The sequence below is a fragment of the Simochromis diagramma genome, unplaced genomic scaffold (genome assembly GCF_900408965.1).
Source record: "Simochromis diagramma unplaced genomic scaffold, fSimDia1.1 OVJJ01000487.1, whole genome shotgun sequence".
NCBI classification, from domain to species: domain Eukaryota; kingdom Metazoa; phylum Chordata; class Actinopteri; order Cichliformes; family Cichlidae; genus Simochromis; species Simochromis diagramma.
In genome coordinates, this window is record NW_024387305.1 from 7,090,503 (window position 1) to 7,106,374 (window position 15,872).

Here is a 15,872-nt window from a genome sequence, read left to right on the forward strand (position 1 = left end):
TCAGATTATTATTATTTTATTCTAAATCGAGGGTGTGACTTACAAAACACAGCATGTAAGCAAGAAAACATAGAAAATGAAAAATTATCTACATTTTGTACAGATGCAGTAAATGCAAGCGTGTGTTTCATGACAAAACCTGTGTCTTTAGAGGACACTACACATGTTTGTTTTAAACAAATAAGTCAAAAAAAAGGAGGCAGCGTAAAACACGTTTCTCAGTGAGTAATGCAGCTACATGCACGCTAAACGGTCCTCCAGTTACTCATAAAGTATCACAGATACATACTCGTGTTTACAAAAAGTTTTCTTGTAAAACTTATTTATCCATTTAATATTAATGTGTTTTTTCATGATCCAGTAAACAAAAAGCCCTTTAAGAAATTTACATTATTTACATAAATGCTCTGAGTTTTTCTTCTGTTGCCTTTTCTTGCCCTACCACAGGTCAGGCTCCACCCACACAATCTTCTTTTGCTCCTCCCAGATGATGGTGCGCAGGCTGGTCAGCAGGGAGGTCTGGTCACACCAGGATTCTGGATCCACGCTGTGATACAGACACGGCAGCTTGTCCAGCAGCGGCTCCTCGCTCCTCGAACACGCCAGCAGCTGCTCCTCTGTCTGACTGTGACGGTGCAGCTTTGACCTAACGTAAAAGTTAGATAAATAAACTATAACCTCCTGCTTTTATGAACTTTTGTATTAACATGAAGTAATATCAACACATTTCTTTACACTTATTTATTTTTCTAAAAGTCGCTCACATAGAATAGGAAGGAAATGTTTTTGCTTTAGACTTGCTGATATTGTTTGTACATACAGTCGAAGTAACTGATCTGTAAGTATGACAAAATCTGTTTACTTAGTAGGCATAATTGCACAACTGGTCTGGGCTCTTTATTCAACAATAAAAAAAATCTGGAGCTCAGTGGTTGAGCAGCTGATCCCTGATTTCCTGTCTCTGCTACTGCTGCACTAACAAAGGTGAAATTAGTTAAAAAATTAATTTCCCCATTAAACTCTATACATGAATACATCAGTTCCTTTTGCATTTTGTTTTACTTGTCTGAAAATATGAAGTTAAATTACAACTCTAAGATATTTGTGAATGAATCTGTGTGCCATGGAGTCTAACTGGAAAAACAAGGAAGGTTTTCTGGGGAAAATGTTGACTCATTATTTTTGCCCAGCATTCTCTCGCTGCTTACGATCGGAAGAAAAATGTAATATCAGAAGCATGAGGTGGCATTGCGTGAGATGAAGAAGACGAATCTACCTCAGTTTACGTGCGCTACGTGCAGACTGGCCAATGAAGATGATAATGGGGAAGATCTCAGAGCGCTGCAGCCGGCGCACGCAGTCGAGGCCTAAAGGCAGCACGCAGTGGATGCCCTGCAGGTTATGAAGAAATAAATAAAATTAGCTTAAGTGTGATTTAAGCGCAGTGCTGTTACATGAAATACATTTTAAAGAATCTCTGGCACTGTGATAAAGTAAAATACTGGTTTAAACCTGATGATGGTGCAAAAGTCATCAGATAACCAAAATGTAAGTTTTACAACATAAATCTCATTCATATTTGTACAAAAGTTGCGGCTCAACTGGCCGTCATCTCTTTAGCATTGCACACAGTTTGTTGACCACAGCTTCCTTCTTTGCTCTGACCTTCTTCATGACCTTCTCGACACTCTGCAGGGTGTAGCAGCGGCTCCCACCCTGCTCAACCTCCTCCAGGATCTCAGACCTCTGGAGCTGGGCTGCATGCTCACTGGAGCTCAGCACCTCTGAAGCAGAGAGGAAAGAGATTATAACACACGAGATAATGCTGTGTATTATTGGAAACACACATTAAATGATTTCGTTTGGTGTAGCCTGTTATTTCCTCTAAATATTCTACGCCTATGTTGCTGTAATGATGGTAAAGATTTACACTTTATGGCTGCTGTCCTCCTTTTATTGATATTTATTTCCTTCCTGGTTTACAGTAACACACAAACCCCATTGTACAGTATGAGACCGGTTATTTACTATGCTTCCATTACAGCATGAAATCGTAAATAGAGTGGGAGGTGTATGAGCAATCTCGCCCATAAAACACGAGTCAGCTCAGGAAACCGTGTCCCTCCCGCTTATCTAACAATTTGTCTTCAGCTGTTTATTCTGTAGCCGAGATTCACATAAGATTTCATGTCAGCTTATATCGACAGAGCGTTTCTTACCAGGCTCACAGAGCTGAAAGCCCTGCCAGCTGGCCAGCTTCTTGTCCAGGATGCGTCCCAGCACCGAGGGCAGCAGCAGGACAGGCCTGCAGACAGGCGGATAGCGTGGCGTCACCAGGGTGTAGGGCATGAGAGTTACACAACTTTTGGGTGCAGATGTTGCATCTGCAGTGGAAAGAATAGACAGTGCAAATGTTTATATCTCACTAATATTTCCATAGATCTCTTTTTTAAGTGCAGTTAAAGCTGAGATTCACTGGCTGTTTGTAGAATATGAGGCCCCGAGTAATTCTGCTGTTTTGTGACCACTGGGGTTACTGTACTTGATTCTGCACTCGCGCTCTTCTCCTGCTCCACGCTGACCCACAGTGGGTTCCTGCCCTGGCGCCCAGTGCTGACAATCCTCACAGTCTTCTGTGTATTCTGGGTCATCACACGCTCACCCTGACGAAGCAGAAGAATATTCCCAGGAGTTAATTAGGGGAAAGATGCAACTTGTGAAAAAAACTAAACAAAGCAACAAAAACCCAGTGCTTTAATTTATTCTTACCTTTTCAGACTTCTTTGCTTCAAAGCTCATATCCTCAATAGCTCGAATCAGAAGCCGCTGTGCCCTGTGACATCAAGAAATCAGTGAGTAGTGATCTGACTCCATTCTCGAATAATCTGAAGAGCGCACAGTTGCCTTTTGTGAACCTGAACTTTTCATTCATCAGTGCACCAACCTGTAATAATTGGGAACAGTTCCGCTCTGGAGGTCCAGCTGCTGACACGGGTGAACGTGACTGGCGTGCCACGAGTCCTCGGTGCCGGCGGGCCGCGTGTTCGTCACATGCAGGATGTCGTTACAGGACACAGCCAGGGTTCCTCCGGGGCCGGCAGGGAGGGACATGTTGACACGTACGTAGAAGGAGTCTCCTGATGATGTCTCACTGCTCTGCAGCTGTTGCAGCAGCGCTTCGTAGTCTGAGCAGACAGAAGAGGACGTTAAACCACTGGACTGACACTCTGCAGTACACACCATGTGGATGATATTCAGAACTGATGTCAGTTGCTGTACATGCTCTACATTTCATCCCAGAACTAACATAATGTCAAGTTTAAAGAACAATACACTTTCATGGTAACTGTACTTTATTACCTCATGTGCTTAATCCTCACACCCAACATAAGCACAAGCCTTAACTGTAAAGATGCGTTTATAAAATTCACAGATAAAAACTAAACCTATACTAGATCTTATTTTATCAGATCCCCTTCAAAGCTCGTCCCGTTTTGATCACTTACACCTGTGTGTCTGTGATGAGGGCTGGAGCTTCTCCAGAGTAGCAAAAACAGCACTCCTTCAAACTGAACTTCCTTGAACACTCTGCTCTCCTCGCGAGCAATGATCCACGCAATAAAAATTAAGATTTTACTCGATAGTTTGAGGGTCATGGTGAAAATGCAGAAGTGGTCAGAAGTGGACTGCCAGGGTGCAGTCACAAAGTAGCATCCTGGCCAGAGCGGGCCAGATGTGCACAAGAAGACGGGGAAATCAAATCAGGTGTGGTTTCTGAATACATGAGAACTTTGAGTTCATGTACATGCACAAAAAATCTGCTGAGAACATTTAAAAGACCAGTTTGTGATGCAACGCGTGAAGGAGAGGGAATAGCAAACAATCATTTTATTATGTCAACCATGCAGGGCCTGCTTTTTTATTATGTTCTATCTTCGGATATGTGCCAAAAAATGTGGTTTACTTTTTCAAAATGACAGGTTTCAGAGCTGAATTCTTTGCTTGACGCAAAACAAAAACACCCTCATGAATGCAGCATGTTCACCATATCCAGTTTCTACTTCTTCATGTCAGGCATCCTTTTAATGTCAACCAAAGCTGCCTCCTTCCTGAAGTCAGCTATAACCATAAAGTCTTATTTCACAGCTACGCGTGTAAAACAAACACAAAGTATAATACAGTACTGCCAATACTCTTACATGTTTATGGGCATTTTTACAGCTTCAGTAAGTTTAGATAATAGTGTGGAAGAAAAAAATAACATAGAACAATTTGGCTTCAAGACTGCAGACATGTCATAGAGCGAGATCTAACATCTCCACTAAAATGGCATATAAGTGATTCAAGATGAGACTAAAACTTCATTTAGGCTTTGCGGGAAATTTACTTCCTAACTTGCGTAGCAACTGGAAACTCTTTTTATCCCTATACCGCAGCCTTTAAGTGGTTGTGGTATGCGCTGACCCGACATGTAGTCACATTTCTCAGGAGGCACGCCAAGCTACATAGAAGGCTGCGATGCAGGGTTACAGTAAAATGGTGTTCCGGTTATGGTGCAAGTTATATGGAAATCTGACGCAATTCATGTGTAAGTTCTCGATGAATCAGTACAAGAAATATGACGTACCATCTTGCCTGGGGCGGAGGGAGAGATGACAGATGCCTGCAACCTGGCCAAGAGCCCACATGGCTTCCTCTAAAGTGGAATCTTCCAGCACCATCCTCAGAGCCTTCTGATTCTTCTCGTACTTCACCTGCAGACCAACAGCGTGGTGAGACTCACCTTCACAACAGGTGATAAGGAGAAAAACTGCTTTTACGCACACATTTGCACCTACCTCCACTATCTGAGCCCCGGGGCTGATGCCAACAGTGTGAGCTGCGCTGCCTTCAGTCACCTGATGCACAAACACTCCCGTCTTATTGCCCCCCACTACTGCCAGCTGGCTGAGGAGCGCCTCACCCTGGAAGGAGATGCTGAGAACTCTGCCACTGACACGGATCGCTTTTGGACGAGAACGCATCAGGAAGGGAGGGACTGAGGATCTTGACAGGCTGACGATAGAAAATTAGGGAAGTTATTCAAGCTATTTAGCAAATATTGATCACTAATAACTACAAATAATTCCTGCACACTGGGATTAGTAGAAAGTGGACCTGCTCTCCTGGACTGATTTTGCTACAGCAGTGCACACTCACAATATCCGGTTATTTGTAGAGCACTTTTTTTTTTTATACATGGGCATATGTTCCCAAGTTACTAAGTGTAAGAAGTAAGTGTGGAAGAATGCGATCTGAGACACTGAGGAGGTTTTTTATTGTGGTGTAAAATTCTCAACTGTTGAAGAGTTGTTTTCACTTCACCAGCTAGTGATCAACAATGTCCTGTATGTCCTGTGATTAATAGCCTGCATTAGATTTATGATTGGCCTTAAAAGTGTCCATATCCTTTGGGCAGAGTAGAATCTAATTCTATTTAAAAATTCGTGTCACTGTCTCACCTGTGAGAGCTGGACCTCCTACGAGAGGAAAGCCCGAATGTCTGCATGCTCTTGTTCACCACTGGACAAAAGAGAGAATGTTTAATGATTGGACATCAGGGTTGTTTCCCAGGATATAATGTGTTGGGGTTAATGTGTCACTCTACGTTGGCAAAGACAAAACAGGGGACAAAAGCTAATGAAACTCCCCTCAAACAACAGCTATAAGGTAAAGAATGTACTACAGTAATAGAGAGAAAACACCAGTGATCAGATGATCCCCTATGAGAAATATGGAGAATAGAGAAAGCACTTGGTGACAGTGGGAAAGAAAAACTCCTTTGTAACAGGAAGAAAAATCTGGCAGAACTAGGCTCAGGAACGGGCAGCTATCTGCCGTTCCAGTTGTGGGTGAGAGGAAGAAGAAAAGAAGAAGGTCTCGTTCTGATATCTCTGCACACATATACAGTAATTTAAAGAAGAATAATGCTTTCAATACACACCGCTGGGGAGCAACACAAAGTCGTCCAATAGACTGTCAGTCTCTGCTGCCTCTGAGCTACAAGAAAAAAAATACAGACAAGTGCCCTTATCAGATCCAACAAATATGGATGCACACAACAATGACGGTATGCATTTTACACTGAGTTTACTTCGCAAAGAAGCGTGTGATAAATGGAGATAATGTCTACAGACTGGTTTGGTGGGTTGCTATGACAACAGCAAGACACTGTGACAAGTATATAAAGTCTACTCAATTTGTGATTTCAATAGAACTTCTGTGGCTCCTCAACAAACTTGTGTTCTTTAATTAGCTCTCGATTGCACTTTACTTCTGTCTTTCTTTTTGTGCTGTAAATCTACTAATCAACCTGAAACTGTGCCATGATATGAACACAGAAAGGAATGCAGAGGTCAGCAACACTGCTCATTCATCCGTTCTGGTGAAATGTTTCCCAAAATCTCATAATGTCAGTAAGAAATTATGAGATTTTGATATGCACTTCTAGGAAACACAGGCATACCTGCTCTCTGCATACAGAATTTCCTTCCTTCTGCGGAGAGAGTCCGGACTGGGAGGCTCAGCGTTTCGGGACCGCATGCTACACGTAGCACCATCTTCACACTACACACACGAGCCAATATACACGGCCAACACAGACACAGAACATGAAATCATGACTGCAAGAAAAGCGACAGTATGTCACAAGTGTATAGTTTGAATGAGAAAGCAGGAACATACCACTCTGTGCACTGCGGTTAACTGATATGTCAGGGATTTTTCATTATTAATCTCAAGAGCAGTGCTATCAGGCTTTGATTACACATGTTGGTATTTGAACTCTGGTGGTTGTCACTAGTGCCTGGTTTTGTCTCCATCTCACCTTTTTTCCCACTGATAATGTGCCAGCACCCAATTTAATATTGGTTGCATGCAGTTGAACGCCATAAATAAATAACTTTTACTCATGGCGAAGAGTTGCCACTATAAAACTGTTGGGTGCATTACTGAGTCTACCAAAGTGGCCACAGTGTTCATCAGGCCGCTAGACAAGAAGCCCTAGTTTCTCTTGTTGCTTTTTGTCTGCACTGTTTTCTTTGTGCCTGAGATGACTCCTTAGAATCATTCCAGGCTACAAAGCAAAAACTCCTCAGCCACTCCACACGTCAGCCAGCCACAGCCTTGCCTCCACCTCATCTATCTTCTACGAGTTGACCCTAATCCTCGTGACTGTATTAACTCTATTCTTTAAAACTGGAGAGCTGTACAAAAACATCAGATTTAAAATACGTGATTATATTATTACATGTGGGAAAAAATTAACAGAGCATTTCACAGCTATTTCACACACTCACACACCTCTGAACTGCAGGAAACCATTGAAGGATTAATTGCATCCATGCGGCAGAGTCTGCGTCGAGATGATACGGGGCATTCATCACTGCTGGAACTCAGACTATCCCAGCCGCCCTCCGTCTCCTTAGGGTAGACATGAAATTAGTCAGTAATAGCATTTTCCTCTAAGTGTTGTGCATACTTGAGCATATGTGTGTTTAAAAAATTTACTTCGGAGCTCTGGTGCAGTTCTGTAGAGCTGCACTTGGTCTGTAAGCTGAACACCTTCTCCTGTAGCTCCACCAGCTGGCACCGCAGGGTGTCCTTTTCAGCCAGGACATGTGCGATCATGGCCTGGGCCTCATCCCTGGACTGATAAGCCTAGAAGCACATGAATGATTAATAATAATAATAATAATAATGGATTGCATTTATATAGCGCTTTTCAAGGCACCCAAAGCGCTGATTGACAGTTATTTAAAACCGTTTAGCTGACTGTGCATGAAACTACTTTGATTCTTAGTCAGGCACACAGACACAGCTGAGCCAAGTTTAGGCCTCTGTTTGCTGAGATACAAAAGTACATGCTGGCTTGGATACAAGCATGTGGTATGCAGTCGATTGTCAAAGTGGCGCCAACAGCAGACAACGATCTATTTTTCAGCACCTTTCAGCAAACACACCTCTGGAACAATACTCGATGGAAACTTAAAAATAGAAGTACTGTGTTTCCAAGTCATTGTGAGTAATACATCACTCACTTGAAAAACCTCATATGGATATAAATACCAAAACACAACACTTAGAAATGTTCTTTATGACATCAAGTTGATCGGTTTTAAATGAATGATTAATATAATTATATTAAATTATTTATAGTTTTTAATGAAATATACGGTATAATTCAATTTAATTCAATTTTATTTATACAGCACCAAATCAGAACAACAGTCGCCTCAAGGCGCTTTATATTGTAAGATAGACCCTACAATAATACATACAGAGGAAAACCCAACAATCAAATGACCCCCTATGAGCAAGCACTTTGGCGACAGTGGGAAGGAAAAACTCCCTTTTAACAGGAAGAAACTTCCAGCAGAACCAGGCTCAGGGAGGGGCGGCCATCTGCTGCGACCGGTTGGGAGAGAGAAGGAAGACAGGATAAAAGACGTGCTGTGGAAAGCATCTCTGTGGTGTTCCAATGGCACACTGAGTTACTAATTGATTATTAGGAAAGCTATTGTCCAATTATGTTTTAAATCACCACCAGAAAACAGGAAGTGGAACAGGAAGTGGGAGACTTTAAGGCACAACCGGGCGAGACAAGAGTATCAGAAGCTCTAGTTTGGGAAACAGCTTTGTTAAATAGTTAATGCGTCAGTTATATTTTTCAGGTGTGTAAGATATACTTTGATCACGCTCTGATAATTTACATGAAAAAAAAGTTCTTATGTTTTGGCATTTTCAGACAGTATTCAAAAACTGGGGGAAAAAGGGAGAAAAATCAGTGATTTAAAGAGTTTCCATCTGGGCTAACCTGAACAATTAGACTTTTAATGTGATAAACTTGCATTTGGTGACACAGTTTCTTACTGAAACACTGAAATGGACATCTGTATGCCTAACATGATTCTCCAAGGAAATACTCGTAGGAATAGGAGCATTTTTTTATCCTCTTTGCTTGAGAATACTTGTTATTAAAACTCAGAGGAAATGTTGTGCGCAGCGTCAAATAAATACAAATATACATATACATGTAGAAAACAAAGCACAGTGAGGTAAAGTAAGTATTTTTTGTCATTAGTTGATTGTCTTTTAATTTTTTTAAACAATTTCAAATTACACTAGATTAAAGTTTTTCTTTAAACAACAAGCAAAGCCAAACTATAAGCAGTTTAAGTCTGAATAAGTTATGCCTACAGAAGTAGTTATATAATTGAAGGTACTGTCTTGATCTTAATTATTCTGTGCTGTGGAACTCCAACACCTGCATTCCTCGAGCTTGTGTGTGCGTCACACCATCCGCTCGAGACTTGTCTAACAAATCAAATTCCTCTGCTTCAGTGAAGCAGTTAAATGCTGTTAAATGCAATCTGACAGTTTTTAGGGTGTGGTAGAATTTTTAATTCATTGTTTTCAGAGGAAAGGGTTCAAGTTACTAAGTTTCATGTGAAGGTAAGAACATGTTAGAAAAAAACAGAATACTGTTCCTTTAAAAGAAAGGTATTATTTAAAACAGAGAGGCAAGTACACTGTGTCCTTTATCAAAGACACATAAACACACACCTACGCACACAACAGACAAGTACAGAAGAACGGCGTAATATCTGACACTTAAAGCACTGAAACAACGCAACAATGAACCAGAGCAAAACCGATGCTCTCCGTAAAAGTAAAGTCTAAAACAGAAAAATGCAGCTTGAAAATGTTCAATAATTTGTTTATCAAATTCAGGAAAGATTGATTAGAGGCACCGTCATCAATTCCTTACCTGGTCTCTCTCGGCCTGGAGCGCTTTCATCTGGTTCTGGATCACAGCGCTCTTCTGCTGGTGCATTTTGCAGTCCAGAGTCAGCTGCTGCACCTGGAGGCTCAGAGACTCGTTCTGATCCAAGAGCTGACAAATACACGCATATTTTGCCAATTTAGCTTCAATTTTAAGTCTATGTTACATTAGAAAGTCAATTATTATATAAAGAAGTATGTGGTATTCATGGTTTCATGGTTTATTTATATTAGTGTTAGGTAACAATAACTCTCCAAGTAGCAGCTGAATACTTTTGCCCATCATGGTGCTGAGTGGGTGTCTGAAAAGCTCACTTTCCATCAGAGATAACTGGTTGAATTTGTGTGACATTTCCTGGTCCGGTTACTGTAACCACTGAAGGAAAAAAAACAAAAACAAACACACCTTTTTTTTGTCTCTGAGCAACTGTTCGTTCTCCTCCCTGTATGATTGGAGCTGCTCTGCTAGCTCCACCTGACTGTCTATGGCCTCCGCCAGGTCTTGAGCCAGGATGTCCTGACGAGCCTGATGCAACAGGAACAGCAAATAAGATTTCACCTTCTAAAGAATATGAGTGAAAAAAATGGTCTATATTAAAAAACAAAAAAGAACAATTGCGCTCACGGGGTCTAGTTTTTCTGCCTTCGCCAGCTGGCAGCGCAGGCTCCTGACTTCATCTTGCAGCTGTGGTGACTCAGGACAAACAGACTTGAGTGACCGCTGCCTCTGGAATTCATTCTCTGCTTGGGCATTTTGTAGCTCAGTCTGCAGCTGATACACCTGCCACCACACAAGACAAACAAGACTTGAGACACTGTACATCTAATTAGGTGTTTTATGTTTTTTTATAGTCTGTGGTAAGAAACAAAGAGTGTAAATCAGTAAATCTGAGACACTGGAGACAATTCAATTAAATTCAGCAATTAGATGACCCCCATCCCCAGATGAGCAAGCACTTGGTGGCAGTGGGAAGCAACTAGGTTCAGAGTTTACTAGAAACTAAACAAGGAGAGAGAGAAGCAGTGAAGGGAAAAGAAAAGCTCAGGGCATTATAAGAAGCCCACAGCAGCCTGAGACTACAGCAGCAGAACTAAGGGAAGGTTCACAGTCGTCTGATCCAGTGCTAACTACAAGCTTTTTGAAAAATGAATGTGTTAGGCCTAATCTTAAAGGCAGAGAAATCCAAATTTGGAACTTGATTCACAGGAGAGAGGCCAGGCTTTGCCTCCTATTCTACTTTTAAATACCCTCGGCTTGACTTTTCAAGATCTTGTATGTGAGGACAAGGATTTTAGATTCAATGATAGAGATGCTAGTAAAGGAGAAATATATTCAATTCATCAAATGACTTTGACCAGCTGGAAAACAACAGAGGTGAAATGACTTTGACAAAACAGTTCTGATGATCTGAAGTCAGTTCTGATATGCTTGCATGATTGAAGTACACAGGACTATTTTCACCAAGGTCTCTGTTACCCATCAGCTCAATTCAGTTTAATTCAATGTTATTTATCCAAATCAAAACAACAGTCTCCTCAAGGTGCTTTATATTGTAAGGTAGACCCTACACTAATACATACAGAGAAAAACCCAACTATCAAATTACCCCCTACAAGCAAGCACTTTGGCGACAGTGGGAAGGAAAAACTCCCTTTTGACAGGAAGAAACCTGCGGTAGAACCAGGCTCAGGGAGGGGCGGGGCCATCTGCTGCGACTGGTTGGGGTCAGTGCTGACCAAACCAACCACACAGTCAGGATAAACTCTGAGTTATTTAAAACTCTCAATAAATTAAAAGAGTTGTTTTTTTAAACAAAAGTCTTTTCAAACATGAACATTTACTGTCATACAAAATGTTCTCTTACCCAACTAAACAATGTTTCTGGGAAATATAATAGAAATAACAATTTTGTTATTTAGAAAAAAAGACTTTTATGACCACATTCAAAATGACCTTTCACTCCTGAGTGGATCATGCCTACGTACTGTCTCACACAAAAACAGCAGCCATTTAGCCCTATACTTCTCCAAGATTTGGAGACTTGTGGGAGGAATAACTGCAGATACTGAAGTAGCTTTACAACACCTCATATGTGCAGTTTAGAGCTTTTGCTGTGCCTTTAGAGGAAACCAGTGAAAAGTCCTTTGCAATATGTTTTTGTTTTGAATCTGTAGAGGTCAAATCTGAAGATTAAAAGTTTAAAGAAAAAAAAAAAAGATAAATGCATTCATGACGGTGTAACCAAATGCAGCATATAAGAACTGTGGAGCCTGCTTGTTATCTTTGCTTGAGGATAAATATGGTAGCCCTTTCTGCAGGGAGGACAGAAGGACTTTGATTTTGAGTGGATGGCTCAATCATTAGAGTACAATTTAAAAAAGGAAAGTGTGACATGTTACAGAAGGAAAGATCCTGAACACTTCCCACTTTTGCCTTTCGTTTGTTCTGCCTGGTAACTTAAACCCCACAGCTCCTGTATATAGCAAAGACTTTTTGCTAAATAGCTGCTTCTCAGATTACTTGTGAGGTGTATAAAAAAAGTATACAACTTTTTTTCAGGCTGTGAACACAAAACGACAAAAGCCTCCCTTGGCACTGTCTAATCCTTTCAAGCTTTAATTCCACTTCTTCAACATCAGCCTTTTGAGGATTTTCCCCAGGGATGACAGCTTTGAGACTCAGACAGAAGGTCTCCTGCAGTGAACAAACAGACTCTAATAACATCCGCTGACCTGAAGGTTTAGCTCGTGGAGCCGCCCGTTCACAGCTGATTTCTCCTCGATTGCTGCTGTGTAGCGAATATACAAGTCACACTTCTCATCCTTCAGCTTGGTGACTTCACGTTGCAAAGAGCACAAGTGTCTCTGGATCCGTTCGTTGTCGGTGCGCAGGGTTCTGGACTTCATCTCCTGCTCCATCATCTGACTGATGTCTGCCTCCAGAGAGGCGCAGTGTGCTCTCAATTTGCTGGCCTCGTTACGGGCCTCCTGCAGCTCTTTCTGCATCCCTGTGACGGCTCTGACCAGATACTCAGTCAGCTCTGAGTATTTTATCAGGCCTGAAAGAGAGTGCAAGGATTGCAGTCAGCAGAACAAAGAGAACAAACACATCCATAAGACATACTAAGACTTTGAGCCACTCACCACTGAATCTTGAGGGCTCAGTGCTGGGCTTGCGTCCAGTCACCTGGGTGTAGAGTGCTGGGTAGTGGATCATTAAGCTCTCCAGCAAGGCCATACCACCATTCTTTCCCTGGGTTCTCAGCAGATCCAGCATGTGGCCTAGAAATAGTAGATTACAATGAGACTTCCAAATTAACCTTTGAGTTAATGTCATCAAGCAACAGCAGCGATGCAAATAATCACAATTCTAAATCTGAAGAATTTTGTTTTTAGAGATACACCTAAACTCTGTCAGTGTGACATGATGATTTTATATGTTGCTGCTACACTTTTCTAAGTGGTTAACTCAGCAGTCTACTGTATCATCTCATGGACAGAGTTTCAACTGACTTTAAAATCCATGAAAACAATGAAAATCTCACTCGTTCTCATGCAGCGGTTTGTGAGGTTGTGGCAGGAAAGGATCTCGTCCTCGTCCATCTCACTGAGAACCCTGGCCTGCCTCAGGTACGGGATCAAGATGCACGGCCGCACTCCTAGCGAGATCCGATGGCGGTTGTCATTAATCAGCTCCCACAGCTCCTCCTCACCCATCCCTTTCAGGTCTAAATCCTCGGGGACACATTCCTCCGCCATGCTGGGTCTACTGAGTGTGTTTTAAAGCGTAATGATGTTGGCTGCCACAAAGATGACAGCTCTCAGTGGAGCAGGTGGACTGAGCACACACCTTTTGCAGCCAGAGCAGCGGACTGACTCTAAAAGGAAAAAACTGTTCTATAAACGTGTCAGGCATTTTCCACGCCCAGTGGGTGTTTATGTCCAAGTGCTGGCGTGTGGGCGTGTAGGAAAACCTGAAAGACAAGCTCTCAAGGATTCGACTCACAGGCTGATGCAAACTGAGTTAAAGGACACAAAACACCCACACACATGGTCACTAACACCCACACAAACACACACTCAAAAACAATCAGTCAGTAAAGCCATGATTAATGCCCATCTCTTATATTTACACTCTGGGTGTTAGTAATGTTTGTTTACCCTGAACAGCTAGCTCGGTGTGTACTCGCGCCACACACACAGGAGCCCCTCTCTCTGTTAATGAGTGAGGCAGAGATTTGTTTACTGAAGAGCGCCTATGGCACTGATGAACAGAGCCTCTCGCTTACAGAGAAACGCTGGATGCCATTTGAGCTCACCTTAATAATTTCTAATCACATAAAAGCAAACACACACCACACACACCGCAGTGCTGACAGGAGCAAACACTAAGCGGCAAAGTGCAAAGTCCTGTGTTAAAGAAGGAAATAAGCTCAGCTGTGGTCATCACAAGGATAATGCCTTCCTCGTAATAATAGCTAGCTTACAGTTCTTGTGTGTGAACTTACTGTCAGCTGTATTGTAAACTGTCTATGCAAACAATTGGAAGACATCAGGGCAATCTACTGTAAAGTATATATATACACAAGCATTAAGACTATGGAGGGTGTCATAACCAGTGAACTCACCAGGTTCAAACAGGATAAATGGGCATGTAGGTGTTTTCTAAGAACGTATTTTAACTGCAAAAGACATTAGATTTAAAAAAAAAAATTATAACAACAGCTGAAACATAATGTCAGCTTAGAAAGGGACCGACAAACATCTGCCAGTAAACTGTATTTTTTTTTTTTATTATTAGTCCTTTATTTATCCAGGTAAAAATCTCACTGAGATTAAAAATCTCATTTCCAAGCGAGACCTGGCATCATGGCAACAAAAGTCAAAATACATGTACTACCTAAGTATATAACATTTAAAACAAATACAATATCCCGTATGAACATGTGAATACAATAACAGATCAATTGAGAGCGACATCAAAAACAGTCACACTGAGTAAAAGAGTTATTCTCTCATTCCTTTAAGATGAACGTAACCTCTAATTGATGCAACCAATTCGGATAATTTCAGTATCTTCTGCAGATTATTCCAGGAAGCAGGGGCAGCGTATTTAAAAGCTTTCCCCCCAGTCCTTTTCTGATTTTTGGGACAATCAATTGTATGAAATTGTGAGAATGAAGGCTGTGGTTGGTTGTGGTTTTTACACATGTAAATACATAAATAAGACCAACCAATGGGAGAGTCTGCAAATATGCAAAGATGGACATTTAGCAGCAGCATACAAAGAACGATGATGTACACGATTTCTATAGCCAGTAATAAAACGTAAAGCACAATGGTAGACAGTATCCAACCTCTTTAGGTAGTGGGCAGGTGCATTCATAAAAAGCAGGTCACCATAATCCAATAAAGGTAAAAAAAAACCTTGCACGAAGCAAGTGTTTTCTCACTTGGAGGGAGAAACAGGATTGATTTCTAAAAAAGTAACTTAATTTTAGTTTTAACTTCGACACAAGCCTTTGAATGTGAGTTTTAAATGACAAATTCTGATCTATAATGATCCCTAGATCATTATAGTTTTAATCTTAGGAGACGTAGCGAACAAGTCTTTGCCATTTGAGAATAACATGAGCTTGGTTTTCCCTTGATTTAATCAGATGCAATTTTAAACGGCAAAAGTCTTCTTATTGTGAGCGAGAAATAAGTGTGTCGCAGATGTCCAGTCCACAAGTTCACTACCCCTTGACAAGACAGTTAACAAAATATCCTCTTGCCTGTCTTTCTGCAAAACTCAAAAGCCCTGCTCTCTACAGTACACGATCCAGTGTTCAGTAACCCAACCGGCTTCTGTCAACAATGCACAGTTTGTTTATCTCGCACATCACGTAACACCATGGGGACGGCTCAATACTAGGGATTTCCCCTTAGAAGATGCATAATAATATACAAGACAAACAAAAGTGTAATAAAAGAAGATGTGGAGGAAAAAAACCTCTGTCCAACTCCCACATTTTTCACTGTAAGAAGGAAAAGGAAAAAAAAATGGG

The 15,872-nt window shown here is 41.4% G+C and overlaps 1 protein-coding gene and 1 long non-coding RNA gene across 3 annotated transcripts in view; one reads left to right on the forward strand and one right to left on the reverse strand.

Moving 5' to 3' along the window:
• On the reverse strand, positions 1-14,122 carry card14 (caspase recruitment domain family, member 14). Of its 2 annotated transcripts, none has more exons than XM_040004684.1 (20): positions 13,368-14,122; positions 12,967-13,104; positions 12,556-12,881; positions 10,448-10,603; positions 10,229-10,348; positions 9,809-9,934; positions 7,549-7,698; positions 7,342-7,461; positions 6,506-6,606; positions 5,984-6,039; positions 5,502-5,562; positions 4,839-5,055; positions 4,628-4,754; positions 2,945-3,185; positions 2,770-2,833; positions 2,477-2,663; positions 2,220-2,384; positions 1,666-1,784; positions 1,277-1,392; positions 1-646 (listed from the first exon to the last, which is right to left on the reverse strand). In XM_040004684.1, the coding sequence occupies exons 1-20, from the start codon at positions 13,579-13,581 to the stop codon at positions 439-441; spliced, it is 3,012 nt and encodes a 1,003-aa protein (XP_039860618.1). In that variant the 5' UTR covers positions 13,582-14,122; the 3' UTR covers positions 1-438. The 2 variants fall into 2 exon arrangements, with proteins under 2 accessions (XP_039860618.1, XP_039860619.1); XM_040004685.1 differs by having other exon boundaries at positions 2,543-2,663; positions 13,368-14,121.
• The window catches only part of LOC120716954, an 18,150-nt gene continuing 9,162 nt past the window's right edge, over positions 6,885-15,872 (forward strand). Inside the window, exons 1-2 of the long non-coding RNA XR_005692064.1 lie at positions 6,885-6,993; positions 8,036-8,042. This is a non-coding gene — a long non-coding RNA (uncharacterized LOC120716954). The remainder of the gene's footprint in view (positions 6,994-8,035; positions 8,043-15,872) is intronic.